Source organism: Dasypus novemcinctus, chromosome 2 (genome assembly GCF_030445035.2).
Source record: "Dasypus novemcinctus isolate mDasNov1 chromosome 2, mDasNov1.1.hap2, whole genome shotgun sequence".
NCBI classification, from domain to species: Eukaryota; Metazoa; Chordata; class Mammalia; order Cingulata; family Dasypodidae; genus Dasypus; species Dasypus novemcinctus.
In genome coordinates this window covers 179,792,031-179,812,003 of record NC_080674.1, presented here as the reverse complement: position 1 = coordinate 179,812,003, position 19,973 = coordinate 179,792,031, and the positions used below count along the sequence as shown (strand labels likewise).

General features: G+C 44.7%; 1 protein-coding gene across 1 annotated transcript in view; it reads left to right on the top strand.

Annotated features, from left to right (window-relative positions):
- SLIT3 (slit guidance ligand 3) overlaps window positions 1-19,973 on the top strand; it is a 640,577-nt gene that overhangs the window by 104,467 nt on the left and 516,137 nt on the right. The window contains 1 exon segment of the mRNA XM_058281983.1: window positions 706-777. Coding sequence (XP_058137966.1) covers window positions 706-777 — 72 coding nt within the window.

The following is a 19,973-nucleotide window of genomic DNA, read 5'->3' as shown; positions in this document are numbered from 1 at the left end:
TTGAGCCACAGCCGCTTCCCAATATATTTATTTTTGTAACTGCTCATTTATAAAATATAATTTTCAATATGCCTTCTTTTTTTAATGAAGGAGGAGGCTCATGAAGGCAAAAGTACCAAGAACCCATGAAAGTCCTAAGATAGCGCAGCCCTTATCCAAAGAGTCAAGATGTAAGGGATTCTACTTGGCCCCTCAACTGTGGTGATCTGCCACGTCCTCCTCTCTGTTAATATAGGAACTGCCCCCAACCTCCCCCCACACACACACACACAAACTCATGTCAGATCTGGAATATTCTCTCTGGTATTTTGTTTATCTTTCTAAGGACCCATTTCACATACCTGTTTCATTATTTGGTAGTAGCTGCCTGGAGCACATGTAAGAAAAGTTCACAAGCCTTGCCTGGGCTCTGGGAGAGAATGTTGGGACCCATTTGTGATGTCTGCTCCTGCTTGTCATGGGGGAGTGAGGGCACGCGTGCTGTGTTTTTGCTTACAACTGGCCTTTGCTTTATATCCCCACTGTGACTACAAGCTCCGCAAAGGTGGAATATGCCTTACACATGTTGAGCATCCCACATTGAAAGATCTAGAGAGACTCTTCATACCTGTTGAACTGAGTGATTGAAGTGGTGTCTGTAAATACATTTGATCCCATTGAGTGTCCCCTTGACGTCCTTTCCTTCTTTTTTCCCCCTGTCTTTAGGCGCCTGAACAAGAATAAGCTCCAGGTCCTTCCAGAATTGCTTTTCCAGAGCACGCCCAAGCTCACCAGACTGTGAGTAGCGATGACTGGCCTTCGTCCCTTGGCGCTCTGCCGTGCTTTGTTGTGGGAGCTTGGGCTGCCTTGGTGCGCGGAGCCCCATGCCGTGGAGTCGGGCCATGGCATGGAGACTCTGAGCACATTCGGCTTGATGTGCTGGTGGAAGGAAATGGAATTGGGGGAAAATAAAGCTCTCACCACCACCACCACCCCCACACACATCCAAGCTCCCTTCCTTCAGAGAGCTTATGTGGCCAATGAGGACTTGGCTTGTGGTCGTGCATCACCCTCTTGCATGAAGGGAGGAAACATTTCTGTTTAGCTTGAGTCTGAATTTACCTCCTGGAAATGCCCCAAGTGTGGGATTGGAGGTGAGTCTATTAGCAAGAGACTGCCCGTGGTCCAGGCAACACTGGTGTGGTAATCAGCCTCACCTCCTTGCTGGCTGTAATGAATCCTGCCCTTTGCCCATTTCCTACCATTGCCACTCAGGGAATCCTGGGTTTGGAGGGCCTAGGATTTTGTGGGAAACAGAGGAAACACCTTGACTTTTGTTTCATCTTCTGGAATGGTCCAGGATATCATGAGTACAGGGGAAGAGTTGGAGATACCACTGTGCATTTATTCAGTGTAAGCGTTGGAGCTCAGAAGCTGGGGACGCACAGCAGCTTAGAGATTGTGATTCACGTGCTGTGGGTGTTAATTATTGACAGTAAAGAGATCCATGATTTTGAACCTAAAAGTCCTGCTGGAAGTGACTAGTATAGATCACGGGGTGAACTGGATGGCCCAAGGCTTGACTTTCCGACACATGGTCTGACTTCTTAGAACTTAGGCAGCAAGATTTACAGCCTGGCTGGTAAGACATTACTGGGAAGGCTCCAAAGTTGTGGCCACCACGCTCATTTCCAATGGCTGGGCTTAATACCTAGTTATGCAGTCAAACAATGCATGCAGGCCCTGGGATAAATTATTCTTCCTTGGGAAATATAAAACACATGTTGGCATGTTCACTTAAGAATGAGTTCTGAATTAGAAATACACACACACATACATACACAGTATATACATAAATATATTTTAAAAGGGCATTTTATTGCTATGACAACAGGAAAAGAGTGGCTGGTGTTTTGGTGGAACAGTGGCCTCACTTGCCTTCTCTAGGACACATCTGTGCTTTGTCAAGGCCTTGTCCTGCTGTGCACTCGAATTCTCTTGCTTAGTCAACCTAGTTGACTTTGTTAAATGTGGGGAAGGAACAGGCCTCCCTTTCCACTCTTCCATTCTGGACCCACCTTGATAGGCATGAGAGTAGATGAAGTACATTCCGCAGGCCTGAGCTCCTAACTGAGCTAGGTAAGCAGTACCAAATGGGCACATGGCTTGTAACTTCCCCTTCCTTTCAGAGCCCTTTCCTTAAAAGCTCTTGTAATAGTGATCTCTCAGCCCAGCATTATATTGCACCTTTTGACCTGATCTAGTTTAACTAAACAATGAAGATTTTATGTTATTCACCTGAAATTTCAGCATCAGTTTCTACGCAAAGAGAAGGTATCTCTGGGGTGTGGACTGATGCACTGTACTGAATGGTGGGGTCTGAGTATTTAAGTCACTGCAGGATTTTGGGTGGGCTTGTTCTTGCCCATGGAAGCTGTGGCCTCCCAGGTGATGCCCATTTCATGCGGTTGGTTGATTTTGATCTAGGCAGAGAAGGAGTTTCAGGCCATGATAACAAATCTTTGAGATGCTGGAGGTCAGGCCCAAGCAGGTAGCACCAGGGGTGGGGCACTGGGAAACAGCCGAGTTATTTTTTAACTGCTATAATACTTTCTACTTGAGAAATCTTCGGAGAGTCACTTTCCCTGTCTGTGCCTGAATATCCTTATCAGTAAAAGGGAGACTCTCCTCCTCTTCTATTAACACCTGCCTTGCCAAAGAGCTGTAAGTATACTATTAGATAATGGCTTGCGGTGTGGTATAATGATTCGCATCTTCACAACCTCAGTTTCCGATCTCCTTTCTCCAGGAGGCATGAAGAGATAAATGTAAGGGTTGCAAGGAGCACTGAGATAAAGCCCACAGAGCTTTTGTTTCAAGCCAGAGAGCTGCAGCCTTTGAAGCAAGGATTACGTTGGAGTCACGTGGGTAACCATCCTTTCGATGTCTCTGGTCAGGCACAATATTTGGTTCACGTAGGTACTCAGTCAATGATGGTTGATTGAGTGGATGAATAAATTAATGATGTAGGCTTCTCAGGAGCTTTAGTTCTTTTACCTACCACTCATTCATTCACTCATTCATTCACTCAAATAGTTTGTTCCAGCCTGGCCTCTGTGCTCAGTCTTCTGCAGATATGAAGGATTCCCAGTTCTCCCTGTGCTTCATCATGACACATTCTGAATGGGTGCCAAAAAAGTCAAGAGCCAATTGAGCACATATATATATATATATATATATATATATATATATTTTTTTTTTTTTAAGTGAAGCAACTGTATTAACCCAGATTTGGGCTATAATTAGCAAACCCCTTTTTTCTCTCTGGGCTTGATCTTTGGTTTTACTTAATGGCCCTATTGTGCCTTTGTCTTATTTTGTCAACCACTCCTGGGCCTTTTTGGAAATAAGCAGGGTGCAAATTAGAAATCCATAAATTTGAAATCATAAGTGTATATACAGATGCCACTGACTCTCTTTTAAAAGTGCATTGCATATCAATAGACACAGTGAGCCATTTCCCAGGAAATGCCTAATGTAGATATTATGTAGATGATTACTCTATGACATGTCACGTGGGATAAGCAATTCTGGCCAATTCTTTACAATCTTTTCCTTTTATTATTAGACCAATAGACCAGACTGCTTAATGCTCAATGTTTATCTAAAGAATACCTTTTGGAAAGGTCATATAGGTAATAAGGTATATCTTAGGTAGGAATAGTAAAAGGACACAGTATTTATTAAGAACTTGTGCTAATAATACTATTACCTATCAAGTGACTGAAGTCCAACTAAAGTTAGTTGAACCAAAAAGGGAAATTTATTGGTCTCCGTAACTGAAAAGTCCAGGGTAGTTGGGACTTCAGGCACAGTTGGATTCCAGGTCTCAGTCATGTCTTTAGGACTTCATTTCACTCTTCCCTCCCCCCCATACCCTGGAACAGTAGACCTGATGGCAGGCAACAGCAGAAGACTTATAGCGTCCTAATTTCACAACCCCAGTGGAGAGAGACTTTGTTAACAGGCCAATAGATGAGAATTGAGGGTAGGCTTTGATTGCTGAGCTTGGGCAGCCCATGTGTGAATGAATCATTGCCAGGAAGATGGTGTCCTCTGGTTGACTGAGTTAGATCATGTGTTCTTGCTTGCTTGGGTGTGAGGTGTGTAGGGTTGAGGAATGGATTCCCCATATGAAAGAGTAATTCCTTGATCAGAAGCTGGGGGGAGGGATACCAAGCAGGAAAACAGTAGAAGTCTAAAAGTTTATTGAATATTTACTCTTTGCAGTGTACAGTGCTTTAATCGAAGACTTTGGATCCTCACAATAGCAATGTGTGGTAATAACAATAGCAAACACAACAAGTACCACTTGCTGTTCTAAGCATTTTAGAGTATCTAACTCATTTGACTAGCATTTAGACAATCTAACTCATTTGACTGTCCTAATAACCCTATGATGTAGGTGCTATAATTATGAGAAATTGAGGCTCAAAAAGGTAACACGATTTGCCCAATAGCGTACAACTAGTTAGTGACAGAGCCAAGATTCAAATTTAGGTAATCTGACTCCAGACTCTGTGCTTTTATCTACTGCAATGAGCTTCCTGCTTAAGCCTTAATCCTCCCATGTTACAGATGAGAAAACTAAAGGTCAGAGAGTTTAAATCATTTGCCCATAAAGCTAATACATAGCAGCCCTTCTCTGGGCACCTTGCCTCCATGCTCCAGTTTAAACTTCACAGCAATCCTGCAAAGAGAATCATTATTAAATCTACTTGCAAAGCTTAGAAAGGTTATCTAACCTACCCATGGCTGTGTAACTAGGACACAGTAGAATGGGGATTTGGATGCATGCTTGTCTCACTGCAAAGTCTGTTTTCTATTTTTCCCACATTGCCATGATATGTGGAACTGAAGTTTCTCTAGAGAGGATTGGTATGCATCTGCCATCTGTCCAAACACTGCTATCAGAACTTTCTTTGCCCATCACCTTTGCCCATCCAGCTTGAATCTACCACCAACCAATTCACATGTACATTCATGGCACATCTGTGGTCTTACTCTGTTTTCAAGTGCATAGAGCAGAGGGCCTATAGTCCTAGAGCTTGGAAGTACCCAAGGTTTAGGCAATAATCTGAGGTCTATAAAATACCCAGTAAGGTCTCTGTCATACCTTGGGCACTTGAAAAAATATTAGCTCCCTCCCATCCTGACATAGATCACAATATCCTCAAGTATATGGTCTGTGTTTCTGCTGGCCCACAGCTAAGGATGGGGGTTGGCAATCAAGTGAAGGGGTTAAGGGCCTGCCAGTTATGTGCTGAGACCACTGGCAAGTTGCTTAACCTCTCTGTGCCTCAGATTTTTCTTCTGTAAAATGGACTATGATAGAACCTACCTCTCTATGTTGTTGTGAGGATAAATGGAAATAATCCATGAAAAACATTTAGCACTGACTATAGCACTTAGTAAGTGCTCAGTAAGAAATGGCAGTGGCGACCATTTGCTCGTTGGCTGATGGAAGTGGTGTATATGCTGGGACATTGGGGTCTCTAGTATAAACATTTCAACACTTGGAAAATAGTCCAGTCTCCAAAACAGATGAGGGTCGAGTGAGAAGATTCAGGAGCTGCCATGGGCTCTGCTGTGTGGCCCTGGGCATGTTACTTCATCTCTCTGGGCCTCGATTGTCTCATGCAGTGGGGAGGGACAGAGTATAGTCAGTTTCATGGGCTGTAGGCTGTGATCTGTCTTTTTCATGTCCCCCTCCTGCTTTCTCTTTCACCAACCCAGGGGAGAGGCAGTGAAGGATTTCTAGTTATTTAGAGGTTAATTGGTCAAGTTTGCCAGACCTTCCTTAGAAAGAACAGAAGGCAAGATGAGAATGGTGATAAAAGCCTACTGCATTTCACCAGATTAGAGGGCTTTGGAGGGGAGTGAGGGAGACAGTGCTTCACCACTGTTTTATAGGAGTTTGATTTTGCCGTATAAGGATGAGCAGACCACCAGTGTCCTTTTGGCCCACCTGTCCTAGATTTGGATCCAAGGGGTCCACTGAAGATTTGGTAATGGTTTAACAACTGTGGCTGAAGAAGCAGCTATGCAAATGGCAGTACAGGGGCCTCTGGCTATTCTGCAGCTAGGTCTACATGGCATTTGACAGCTTTAAAATATGCCACTGGGGTCGGGTCAGTGGAGCTGCAGGAGGCTTGGGAAGTTAACCCCAGGCAGCTAAAGACGTATGATGTGTGGCTAGTCAACTTAGACCCCAAGTGACTGGCCTCTTATCAAGGTGGAGCAGCTTCACCACCACCGAGTTGGAGGTTGTGAGACTTCAGTTTCCAGGGAACTTACTTCCATCCAAAGAGCCTCCTCCCAACTCTCATTACTGCTGGTTCTTACCTCTTCTAAGTCGTTTACCATATTTGCTTTTATTACAGCCATGTGTATACATGCTACTATAATTCCCAAGTAAACCAGCAACTCCTTTCATGAGAGTGATCTAATGTCTCTTTGAGGCAGCCCAATATTAGAAGAGAGCAGGGACTTTAGACCCAGACAGCCTTGGGTTTAAATCCCTCTTCAGCCTAGGAAATAAAATAAGGGTAAAAATAACAGCTCCTGAATGCATATTGCATATATCCTCTGTGCAGAGTGTTTTACATATGCGATCTCACTCAAGTCTAAGAGGTAGTTACCCTGCTATCCCCATTTTAGAAATCAAGAAACAGGGAGGTTAGACAGGCTGTTCCAGGTCAAAGAACCAGAAGCAGATTCAAACCCAAGCTTGCCTGACTCCAGGGTCCATGTTCTCAACCACAATTTCTATATCGTAGTTATGAGAAGTTAGTAACTAAAGAGCCAGGCATCCAGTAGGGGCTCGATTTGTGCCATTCCCTTATCACCTTGAAACCCTGAATAAATGTGGTTTTGTTGAATGATTGCAGCCCTCTACCTCCACCTCTAGGTAGTACCATCTGCTACTTGCAGATCCCTCTGCAGCTACTTTAGTCTTCCAGTTCTACCCTAAACTTTAAAGCATAACTACACTCAATGTCTCTATAAAACTCTGCCTTGATGTGAAACAGTGCTATAAAAGTGAAAACCCGGCGTAGAAAACAAAAACCATACCACCCAATTTTCCAGCATAGTTGTTATCCGATGTGGTGAAATGATAATAGAGTGATGGGAAAACCAGTCCATCGGGATGACTGGGTCTTCCAGAGACTGTCGCCTGCCTGGAGCTGTAAGCCTGGGGACCTGCTCCCCTCTAGCTGTGCCAGCCCAGTCTTCAGAGGTAAGGGCACAGTGAGACCAGCTTTGCCATCGCAGACATGGTTCTGTTTTTCCAGGGGCAGCCACCCAAAGCTCATGGAAAATATCCCTGCAATCACGTCTCCATTTCCTCCCCTCCTTTCTCCCAGCCCCCTGAGCACTGAAGAGGCCAGCCTTCTATTTGCTTGATGACATGCTTCATCACCTGCATGTTTCATCACGTGCCTTAAGAAGGTTGAGCTTCACTCTGCATGTGGACAGATAATAGATTACTGTGGGTGCAATGGCACTCTTGTATTTCTACTTTGAGTGAGTTCTCTCTCTGTCCTACCTCAGGCTGCTGAAGGAGGCAGCTGACACCATCCAGAGCAGAGGGGGAGAAGACGAAGACATTTTCTTCTTCTCTTCTCCACTGAGGCTTTATCCAGTTAAGCACAAAAACGTGTGCTCTTATTCTTAGAGCTGGTGACAATGCTGACACTTTTAATTGCCTTGGAGAATCTTATACCAGGGAATTTGAGAGCTAGGAATAAAAACGATCTAGGCCAGGGCTTCTGAAACTTGACTGTTTATCAGAATACCTGAGCATCTTCTTAGAATGCAGATTCTGGGTCCATAGATCTGGGATAGGCACCAAGATTCTGCATTTTTAACAAAATTGCAGGTAATGCCGTTGCTGGTGACCCGTGGACCTAGGCTATGGTGGCTCATGAACTTCAGCATATCAGAAAAAAAATTGCTTGAGGTGCTGACTAAAATCCTGATTTCTAGGCCAATGTGCCTAGGAATTCTGATTCATTGACTCTGGAAATGGACTGAGGCATTAGACATTTTTAATTGGTACTCTAGATGGTTTTGAGGTGTGTGACCCATGGGACATGCTTTGAGAAACACCAATCTAGTATAGTCCCTGCTATTTTATAGATTTGGGAGAAGAGAAGGAACCAAACATTTGTTGAGCACCTACTGTACTTTATGCACAGGTCATCTCCTTCTGTCCTCCCAGAAATTCTGCAAAGTAAGTATTTTTTTATCCCCACTACACAGAAGAAGTAACTGAGGCTTGAAGAGCTTAACTAACTCACCAGGGAAAAAATCCAGGTCTTACTGACTCCCAGTTATATGTTTTTTTTTCCTGCTATATCATGTACACCTTGTGCCAAAATAAACCTTGAAAAAGCAAGAAAAACAAATCATGCATCTCTGAAACTTTCAATGTTCAATATTTTGTACTTATATGTGCATATGTATATATCTGAGATCCAGGGTATTAAGAGTTGAAACATGAAAAGAGAAAAATTTGTAGCCAGATAGAAGCTTTCAAATCGACCTTTCTAAATCCCTTACAATTTATCAAAGGTAGAGTTGGATTTTGCCTTTTCAAACTCTGTAGCCCTTCAGAAGTGTCTTCTAAAGTGATCAAGCAATACTTGTAGTGAGAATGTTCTACCAGCTTGGAAATTGTTTTTAAAAATTTTTATTTTTTAGCGAAAGAAAACCAAGCTGTGACTTTACAATGCTTTGGAATTACAGAATATGCTTGTAATTTTTACAATTCTGTGCAGGCTTCTTTGCCACATCTGGTTGATATTACTGGCAGGGATATATGGGGGAATAAACCATGGGCTGGAATGTGAAACATCCCACAAAATGAGTTTCTTATAGGTTGCTGCATAAAACATTTTGGAGTCTCCCTCTCTTTGGAAGGGTGGCTTAAGTGATTTCATGGATTTAGTATTTTCTTTGGTTCGAAGGTAAAGACTTTTGTCAGTTTTCCTGGTGGGCGTTCCACGATGGTTTTCTAAAGATGGGCACACAGGGTTAATCATTCTAGATGCGTGCTGTGGCCCTGGAGAGAAGAGCCACCCTCGAAGGAAGTCATCCAACGTTTGAGAAAAACATTGGGCCTGTGGGATAATGCTGATCCCCAGGGCCAACCGAATTGCTATAGAAAAGGGAAGAATGGAAGGAGAAGGGCATACGTGAGCAAGCACTCCAGAAAACCCCCTGAATCTTAGCTCTGGTGGTACAATAAATAACGGATAAGAGGAAGAGTCCAACACCTTACACACAAACTTGGCTGTCTGCAAAAATAGTGAGTTGGGAAACAGAAAAATAAAATGAGCACCTAGCCAATACCTGGGAGCCAGTAGATACCCTGTTGGTGACATTCCTGCCCAGTTCCCAGGAAGAGAACTATGTGACCAGGGACATTAACACATTTGTTGAACACCTACTGTGTGCATGCCCCTTCAATGTCCCAGTTGTTGGGATGCTGAGTACAGAATGCAGAAAAATCTATTCTAGGCCCAGAGGGTGTGAGTATGGGCTCTTCGCCACCTGGCTCCGTCTCAGGCTTCCTTGGCTGGAACCCACCTGCTGAGTTGGAATCCTGACAGCCAGGTCCTTTTCTGTATAATACCCTGTGTTACTCTCAGCTCCCTGTGGTATGGCCAACCTGGGCAGGGCTGTGTCCATCACCAAGGGTGCTGACATAAAGACTGTGTTATCCAGGGGTGATACAGTCTCGTAGCTGGGAATGAGAATCAGAGGCCAGCCCTCACCCACACTGTGGAATCTTTATTCTCCTTATCTGGAGTTTGAAACTATCCAGGGAATTAAAAAGGCCAGGGAAATACCGCATTGTCTATAGAAAATTATTAGCCTTTTGCGATGGGCAGATCCCAAACACACATTCTTCAATTGTCTCAATGATGCAAGTGTACCCACATCTAATAATCTTGAAGTTTTTGTTCTTGAACCTCATTCAGCATAAACAGAAACATTTCTAAAGTGCTTAATCACCTCTCATTTTCAATCAGCATTTGGGAATCTCTCCAGGGAACAAATAGAGTTTGGATTTGATGTCCCAAATTCTAGCATACTTTCAAATCACAAAAGAAGTCTTTAACTTTTTCTTTCTTCTGGCTTTCCAATGGGGCTCCGTATCCTGGATTTTGAATGTTAAATTCCATTTGTAAGATTTGCATCTCATTTATAAACTCCTGGAGATTGAAGCTTGTAATGAAAGTGTTGACACAGTATGAACAGCAACAAGACTATCATAACACGGTACTGTCCAAACCAAATAGAAATGGAGAAGTTTAAGTAAATTTCACGCTCCTTGCCTGAATTTGGTGTGCTGGACCTGAGTTTTTGATTCATGGTTTAGAATAATATTTTAATGTTTTATTCATGTTGTCTCCTTTTTCCCTTCGTTCCTTCTCTGATTCTCCTCACCCTACTTGTAGTGAGGAAGCATGCTTAGAAGTGGGACCTCCTCTCGATTGATGCTGACTGTCACATAGCCCCAAATCCTCCCCATGGTTGGCTCACCAGAGGGTCGGCTATTGAAGTGGTGATTAGGCCCCCTGGCGTATCCAGGGCTCTGGGCTCAGATTTTTAGTCAATGACTCAGTTTCTGATTGAAATATACATAGACTCAGGCCAACATTTCTCCAAGTGGAGGAAGCGTCTTTACTCTTTGAGGTCAAAATGCTCTGTCCAAGGGAGAAAAAATGGATTTCCAAGAGGGCAATCTAGAACTAAGCCCCTCCATCTCAATACCATTTCATATGGAATTTATGAAGTGCCGAAATGTGAACCAGGATGTTCTTAGAGACCTACATTCATTATTTTTTTAGCTGAAAATCGGTAGTAGTGATATAGGAAAAAAATGTTGGATCATTAATTAACACAATTAGTAATTGTATTAATATCACCTTAATCATCCCCTTTCCGTATCTCTATGTCGCCACCTTTCTGCCTCTCCATCTCCACTCCTCCTTTTTTCTTCAAAAGCCCATGCACAAGCTTGTATCTTACCACACGTATGCAAATATACCTTCTTTCTATAGGAGAATCTCAGACATACAAATGAAGCTGTCACCCAGACTGCTGAATCAAAGCACAAATATAATTTCACTTTAGTGCAAGACCCTGACTGTTAAATTAGCTCCGATGGTTGAGCAGTGTTGTGATGAGATATCAGGGGTTAGAAAGGTGACAATACAGTGGCAGGGTGGGGGCTTGGGAGGAAGGCTCATAATTGTGTTTATGGTGCACAGAGATGGTAGTAGCAGATATGTGTCAGAGAGAGTAAATTATTACTGTAAATGTTTTCTAGTCTCCAGAGAGAGCTTCCCTTTTCTCTGGAAGAGATGTACACGGGTCAGGCTTCTACCCGAGACCTCCAGGGAACTTTCATTTCATTTTATGATGCAGAGAAGAGCACTGTCAGCCATCAGCTCCTAAGGGCTCAGCCATTGAACCAAATTATCTTAGGAAATAATTGTTATGGCTTCCACTGTTAATGATGTTCTCTGCAGATCCTCTTCCCTTGTGCACGGCACTTCCTTTATTTAAATGAGAGTGAAGGATGGGAGATCATTAGGTCTAATGAGGCCAGAAAAGCAGCAGCAGGGAAAGATGAGGTTGTCCAGGAAGTGAGTCCCCTCCCTGATGGAGAGCTGTTGGCGTGAGTGGTATGGAGATCAGGTAGAATTTGTCAACTCTACCCGCACCATGTGTTACCAGTGTGTCCTCTGCCTTCCATCTCTGCTGCTATCACCTGATACAAGCCACCATCCTCTCTTGAATGGGTGACTGGAACACATTGACCCCTATGTCTGCTACGTCCTTATAGAAATTCGGGTCTCACCTCACACATCACAGCCTGGAAGAGCCTTTCCCTCCCACCCCATCTACAGTGGTGTCCCCACCCTATCCATCCTTGTCTGTAACACAGCCCCATTTTATTTTCTTCATAGCAATTACCACTAGCCTAAAATTCTTTCACTCACTTATTTGTTTGCTTGTGTATTTTCTGATCCCCCACCAATAGAATGTAGGCTTCTTGAAAGCAGGGATTTTGTCTGTCTTGTTGACTCTATAGTGGTCTACAACTGCATCTGGAACTTAGTGGGCAAGAGATCAATACTATGTAACTGAGAGAATGGAAAACTGGACATGGTCTCTCTGAAACCAGCTTTTTCCTTTCAATATGTGGTCAGAAGCACCTCAGTTCCAAACTGCGGTTCTCTCCTCCTTGCCCTGCAAAAATCCCAAGTGCATATTTAATAGCATATATGCCTGTGTGCACACACTCACGTGGACACACAGGCTATACCATGAAGTCAGGCTTGCTGACTGCTCTGTGATACTGAGATGTGCTGCCGCCGTGAGTGACTTGACCCCATCACCATGGAGTGAGGAAGCAAGAGGTATCTCTTTCGGGGAGGGTATGTTTATTAGATGAATCTAGGAAGAGGACGAGAGGATGAAAAGAAAGGAAAGAAAACTTGGAAATCAGAAAGGCAGGGAAGAAGGAAGAAGAAAAAAAAAGAAATAAGCATGGAATGGAGGAGGTAAAGATGAAATACAGAAGGGAGAAGGATAGTAAAGAAAGAAAAGAAGACTATTTGCAGAGGAAACATCTAGCTCAGGCTCGTTTTTGTCTTATTCTGCTTCTTCCCAAGATAGAAGGAAGAATTTCTGATCACATTCATGCCTCTCCATTCTGTGCCGACCCTCACAACAACCTCTTAGGAGGTAAGAGCATCATCTTCATAGAATCACAGAATGACAAAGCTGAATGGAACTTTCTAAAACTCCTAGAACATTTCCCGCATTTTGCAAGGCACTTAGAAACCTGGCCCTCAGGTTCCTTGTTTGGTGCTGTAGACACAGCCCAAAGATACTTTATTCATTGGCCCTCCCTTTTGAGTGAATGATGCATAAAAGAAACCGTTTATGAAGGAGCATTAGTGTACAAGGAGTCAAAGGTTGATGTTTCCAGAGTGCAGGTTGGCTGGAATCAAAGTTATCTTCTGAGGAAAGGGATATTGATCTTTGAAAGAGCTGATACTGGTAATTGATTTGTTTGGGAAAGTAAGGATTAATGGTTCGTACCAATAAAAGGGTTGTCATTGGTTCTGCTGTAGTATGGCCACCTCTAGGGGTTACCATCATGGCATGTTTGAGGAAGGAACAGAGGGAGAAACACGCCAAGGAAATAATCAACCGAATTGATACTCCAGGGGATGAAATACAGGCTGCCATGCTAAGGCTTCCATCCTGGTGTTGGGAGAATGGTGGTAGCACCAAAAGGAAGTGAAGAGAAGAGGAAGTCTTTTTCAAGTAGGGTTGATGGAGACCTCATCTCAGAGCTTGAAGCCCTCCCAGGGAAGTGTGTCCTGGCACGTTTGAATTTCCATTCCCTAGAAGTTAAAAAAAAAAAAGAAGTCTGCTTTGGATCGGCATCAACGGCATTTTCTTTCCTGTCTCACCAAGTTTTTCTCTAAGGACACATCATGTGTAAGGAGCCTTTGGGGGGTGGCGGGGAGAAGACTCAAACTGTAACTTACAGCGTTGCAGCCACGGAGGAACTGGCCAGGTTTTCCTCACCGACAGGGTTGCCAGCCCTGCTTACCTGCCATCTATTACCCATTTACCTAGGGATAATTAGCCAGAAGTCAGTGTGGAGTCCCAAAGTGCTATGCTAATGATGGCAGCGCTAGCTGATTTCCCAGCTCAGTGTGAGGGACTTCAATAATATCTCTTTCCAGTGATATAATTTGATTCCTCCATGGGAGGCTGCTCTGCTCCTAACTCACTTAGCACTAAATCTCTCACTAGATACTCTCATTACTTAATCTTTTCGGGCCCCAGACCAGCCTGGGCCTCTTATTTATTTATCTGGGGCCCTGTTTACTTCCCCGTTGTAAATTATTCCTGGCTCCTGGCCGTCTGATCGCTGCAATGATAGACTAATAACTCGGAGCTACTGCATTTGCCTTGTGTGATGAGGCAAATAATATGCTTAACTTATGGGAGAGATGTGCACCCTCCATTTATTTCAGTGGGGAGAAAATATTACCCAGGGGAAAGGGCCAAGTCATTTACCTAATGGCTGCTGGTGGAAGTCGGTGTAATTACTGACAGAATTATGTGAAACAAATTGTCATGCCCATAAATCTACACCCTCCAGCTTCTCAGATGCACCGAGGGAATTTTGGCAGCTGGCATGGGCGCGGACTTTCTCACAGGGTGGGTTTCTAGGAGAGTGCAGGCAGAAAGGGGGGTGGGGTCACCTTGGTGAAAGGGAGGTTCTTTCCCCAGCTTCCAGCTCTCTAAACCTCTGAGGCAGAGGTGCGTGAACTACGACCCGTGAGCTAAATCCAGCCCGCTCCCTCCCACTTTTGTAAATAAAGCTTTATTGAAACACAGGCATATGCACTGTTTACCAATTATCTATGACTGCTTCTGGGTTACACAGCAGAGTTGAATACTTAATGGCAGAGACATTATGTGGCCCCCAAGGCCGAGAGTACCTGCTCTTTGGCCGTTTACAGAAAATATTTGCCGACATTCTTAGTTTGCCAGGGCTGCTGTAACAAAGTGCTTCAAAAACAAACAAAGAAAAAAAAAAACCCCACCAGAATTTATGTTCTCACAGTTCTGGAGGCTGAAAGTCCAAAATCAAGGTGTTGCCAGGGCCAGGCCTTCTCCCTGGCCTCTAGGGTTCTGGCGATGGCTCCCCGGCAAGCCCTCACCTCATCTCCACCTCGGTCTCCTGGCTGTCTCCCTCCTCATCCGCCTCCTGCTGCTTCTGTGTCCAAATGGCTTCTGCTTCTAAGGATCCAGTCATGGGGGTGAAGACCCACCCTGATGCCTCACCTTAACTAGTAACATCTTCAAAGGTGTTCCACCCATAGGAACAGAGCTTAGGCCTCAGACCTCTCTTTGTGAGGGATGTGATTCAATCTGTAACTCCTGCTCCACCAGAAGAGCTAATCAGAAGAGCTAATGTTTTTATGGAGATGGAGGCCTTAATTTGGACCACCCCCCCCGTCTTCTTTCAAGCAATTCCCTTCTATGACAAGAATATTCCAAGGGAGCTGGAATGGTCATCCCTCTGTGGCACTTCTGCTTCTATGTGTTAGGGCTTTTCTAAACAGCCCTGTGACTCAGGTGGCATCATGAGGCCATTTGACAGGAGGAAACTGAGACCTGGGTTCAGTTCCTAGTGCCTCCTAAAGAAAACGAGCAAATAACAAGCACAGACAACGAGCAAACAACAAGCAGACAAAAAGCAAATAGATGAGGGAGCCTATGTGGCTCACTGGTTGAGAACTGGATTCAATGCCTGGTCCTGATACCTCAAAAAAAGAAAGAAAGAAAGAAAGGAGGGTGGGGGTGGGGAGGAAGGAAGGAAGGCAGGAAAAGAAAGAAAAAGTTTGTCACACATCAAGGCAAAACCGAAGAGAAGAAGGCTTAGGTGATAAAAAGCTTATTTATTTCATGCCCTTTGTTGCCTGTGCAATGCTGATTGCCAGAGAGCGAGCATGGTCCATATGGCCTCCGTATGCGGGTGGTGGAAGCCACCAGCTCTGCTGCAGCCAGGGTGGGCTGCAACTGTCTCCAAGAGCAGTTCTCCAAGACTTGGAGCTGCCTGCAGCCACACTCCGTTGCCCTGAAATTCTGAAAGGGGAATGGGGGGATTGTCCGTAAGCCTGCAGATATTGCCAGCACTCTGCTGAAACTGTAGAAACCTCAGATTAAAAATAGGAAACCAGGGAAGTGGCTGTGGCTCAATCAGATGGGCTCCCGTTTACCATATGGGAGGCCCTGGGTTTGTGTTCCCAGGCCTGTGTGAAGGCACGCTGGCCCATGTGCCGTGGAGAGCTGATGGCCCATGCACGCAGAGAGCTGGTGCAACAAGGTGACGCAACAAAGGGAGACAAGCAAATACAGAAAAAACGTGCAGCAAATGAACACAGAGAAGAGACAGCAAAGAAAGGAACAAGGCGCAAGGGAGGCAATAAATAAATAAATAAATAAAATCCCTAAGAAAAACAAACAGGAAACCAAAGCATCGCTTGCAAAATTGCCATTGGGTTCCATACGTAGGAAGACCAGAAGGAGTATTGGAAATAATAATAAACAACATCTCCACGGGGCCACAGCTACCATTTCTCAAGCACTCGCCAAACATCTGGCCTTGTTCTAAATCCCATATACAAATATCAGTGAATCAGTATTACTATTACTTAAGTAAGTTATGTAAATGGGGAGCTGGGAACCCAATCTGTAACTGCTCTACTATACCAGGGGTAGAAATTGGGGGAAACTGTGGACATAGAATCAATCTACTGGTAACCCCAGTACTGCACTTGGGGACCCAATTTTGCTTTTCTGAGTCTCTGTGTCCAGTTTGTAAGCACTGAGTCAGGGAACAGTCAAGGGTGATGGCATAGTTTAAGCATAAACCTATCATCTGACTTGTAGTAAGATCGGAGTACACTCCAATCTCTTCACTCTTCTTGTGGCCGATAAGCCACAAACCCCAGCTCTTCCATTATGGCCATCATTGTGCATGACACTCTGCTGAGCTCTGCAGGAAGTGGATCCTAAGGCCTAACCTCTGCCCTGGAAGCGTTTTCCACCGAATGCACATTTATGGACCCTGCAGCCGGGGGGAGAGAACATCCAACCAAGCATGAATGGAGAAAAAGTTTTTGCTTCACATGCATGTTAAGGGAAGTTACATTTTAGAAGACTTTCTGCAATTCATTCATCTATGCTAAGCCTCTCCTCTGTGGGGTAGAAATCAGAGAGCGATTTGGAAATAAGCTGCTGGAACAAGCAGGGACAGGTTCTCACTTCTCTTTAGATCAAGCTGGGAAAGGCTCTTGGTTCGGGGATCTCTCCTGGAGTTTGCATGGTTGTGATGTATTGATGACTTGGCCTTCAGTAGGAGAACTTGAAGTGAAAGAAAATGAATGTTGTTTTGCATTGTACCATGTGCTCAGCAAGTTCTGTCTTCAGCCTTTTCATTTTATCCTCCTAGCCTTGTGAGGTGCGTATTGGTCTTATCGCCATTTGACATCAAGCTAAGGGTGTAGAGAGTTTATGATCTCAGAGTTAAAAAGAGACGGAAGCAAGGTCTTTCCGTGTCTGAAACTCGTTATAGACACATCTGTGAAGAAGAGATACTCATTTTACTTTTTCCAGCTTTCTCCGTCTAAGCCCTGTGTGGCTTCATGAGATCTACCCTGCAGTAACTGGGCTTTGTCAGACTCTCAATGTTACCATTGAAAGAACCCTAAAGAAGAGTAGGGAAAAACAAACAGGCAGGTAGTGAGAACAAGAACCAGGGCAGGAGATAGAACTGGTCTGAAAGGCCCTGGGACCCAGACCTAGTGCCCACCAGGTCTGTCTCTCTCCACATTTCATCTTTGCCTGTCTCTCCCTGGCAACGTCATTCCCACAGGCATCCCCTTTTGATGCAGCCCCCTGAGCTTCTTGACCAGATACTTGTAGCTTGGTAACCAGAGGAGAAAGACTGCTCCCTACTGGTTACCCCAGAAAATTCTCCAAGCAGGACTTCTTTTAAGCCTGGCTTGGGCCTCGTGCCCCTCCCCAGACCAGTTGCTGTGGCCAGAGCTGGGGGCTGTGGTTATCCCAGTCTGTGTCACCTGTCACCTTCCATTACCGGGAGGAAGGGGGTCGTTTCTGGGCATATGGAGAGAGATTGGAGCCCTTATACCTCAGCCAGAAGGAGTTCTGATTAAATGCCTGCAAAATATCAGTATCAAACTTGTATCTGGAACACTAGGCTTCTTCAGGCCCAAGAGACATGCCCGGGAGTCTTGCGATTTAATCCCTTGGTCTTCCCTGAAATAGGGAAAACACATCTGCCACTAATTTCAGGACTGACCTAAGGGAGCCAATGAAGGGGCATTTAATAGGCTTGAGGGTGTATCAAGGCTGCTGCAGGAGGAGAGAATGCCACAGGCAGAAGATCATTGCATTTATGAGCCTCCCAAACCAGCTGGTATAAGAAGTCACTCAAACCCATGAAGGGCATGCCGTCACTCCCCGATCCAAGGGGCACACCTTGAAGCTCGGCTGGACTTTAGCAGATGATGGGAGACTTGATGGACTTCGAGATCTCATCTCTGCCTCCCTTTCCAGGTTTTGGTCCTGCTACTTCCTTGCACTCTCCCTTTAATCCCAGCATATTTACTCTCTTGAGTTTCAAAACTTCACGTGTCTAAATTTTCTGTGTCTTTATGCCTTCATACTCATACCTGGAAGGCTCTTCTCACATCCTATTATCTAACTAAAATCTCACTCTTCAAAACTCAGTTCTCTTCTCACCTCCCCTTGGAAGCCCTCCTTAGACCACATGAGTTATATTTATTAGCTACACTTGCCCTGGCCCCAGCCTCCTGGGCAAACTATTATCTGAGCACCACTGACTCTGCAAATCCAAGAGGTGCATTTTGTCTGCCTTCCATACCAGGCTGCAAGCTACTTGTGAGCTGGAAATTGTCGTCACCCCCCCCCCCCCGCCCCCATACACACACACATACACAGAGTTTAGTATAGTTGTTAAATAACAAATAAAATTTAGAGGGGAAAAATGAATGAGAAGTGGTGCTATAGAGCAGATGATGATTTTATGGAATTCATAAAGGATCAGAGGATTTTGAGGCTGAGGATATGAACTGCTTTACAAATGTTTAAACTTGTACTTCCCAAAATGTGTTTCTTCATAATAGGTGTTCAGCAAAAAAAAAAAAAAAAAAAAGTATCCTGATTTTAAACGTTTGGGAAATGTGTTAAGGGAAGTATGGTAGGTTTCTTTATTGCAGGACTTCTCAGAGCCTTTCCTATGTTACTATGCACTGAGAATTTCCAAGACGTGAAAGTAAGTATGCAGTTAGTTCTCCGAAATGTTTTCACTGAAATCTGTATTCATAGAGCATTTGATGGGACTTGAGTTTTATCAGACTGGTGTGCCATGGAGCAAACTTGAGAAAATGTGAATTTAGAACTTTATAAAAATGAGGTCAATTCCTAGATGAAAGGATCCTAAAGGACCCGGAAACAAATAACTGAGGGCAGTTCAGCTTTGTTTCTTGAACCCCATAGTGATCAAAGGGATCAAAGATTGGTCAATCAGAATTGGTGATTCTGAAACCCCACCTTGCAAAGCTTCTTATCACTATTCCTAATAAAGTGCTAAGTCCCTCCCAGGGCCTTTCCTTCCACTGTCAGCATTTCAGAGGCATTTCTAACACTCCACCTCTTTCTCAGAGCTTGCCCTGGTTTGCTAGAAGAAAGGTGGTGTTTTCCTCCACCCCGACCCTGTCTAAACCTGCTGGTCCTCTCCCTCTCCTCACCTACCACCCCCAACACTTCTTTTTGACCCTGTCTCTGGGGGATTCCCCTTCCCCAGAGAAGGAGAGTCAGTGCAGGCCCCTTAAGCATTCCAGGAGCTCTAATCCCTACCTAAATCCGACATCCCTACCCACCCCCCATCCCAGTGCCTCCAGAGGTGGAGTAAATTCTACAGCTGAGTCCTAGGAGGTGGACTTCTGCACAGGTGCAGCTTCTTCCCCAAAGCATTGGCTATTCACACATTCACAGGGTGGGCTGCACTCCAGCTTGGGGGCAGAGACTTTTCCTGCTCCGCTGCCCTGCCCCTCAGTGCTGCCTCTGATCTGTGCAGCTTGTGTGCAGGAGGCTTCGTCATCCAGGCTCCCTCCTGAGGCTTCAGATCAAGGGAGTGTTATACCAGCCTCAGGGCCACTGCAGCCTCTGGGATCTTGGTGCTGGGCACGTGCACAAAGCATAAAGCACAAGGAAATCCGCGACACGCGCTCCTACTCTCCTCCTTTCCCCCCTCACACATATTTATTCTACCC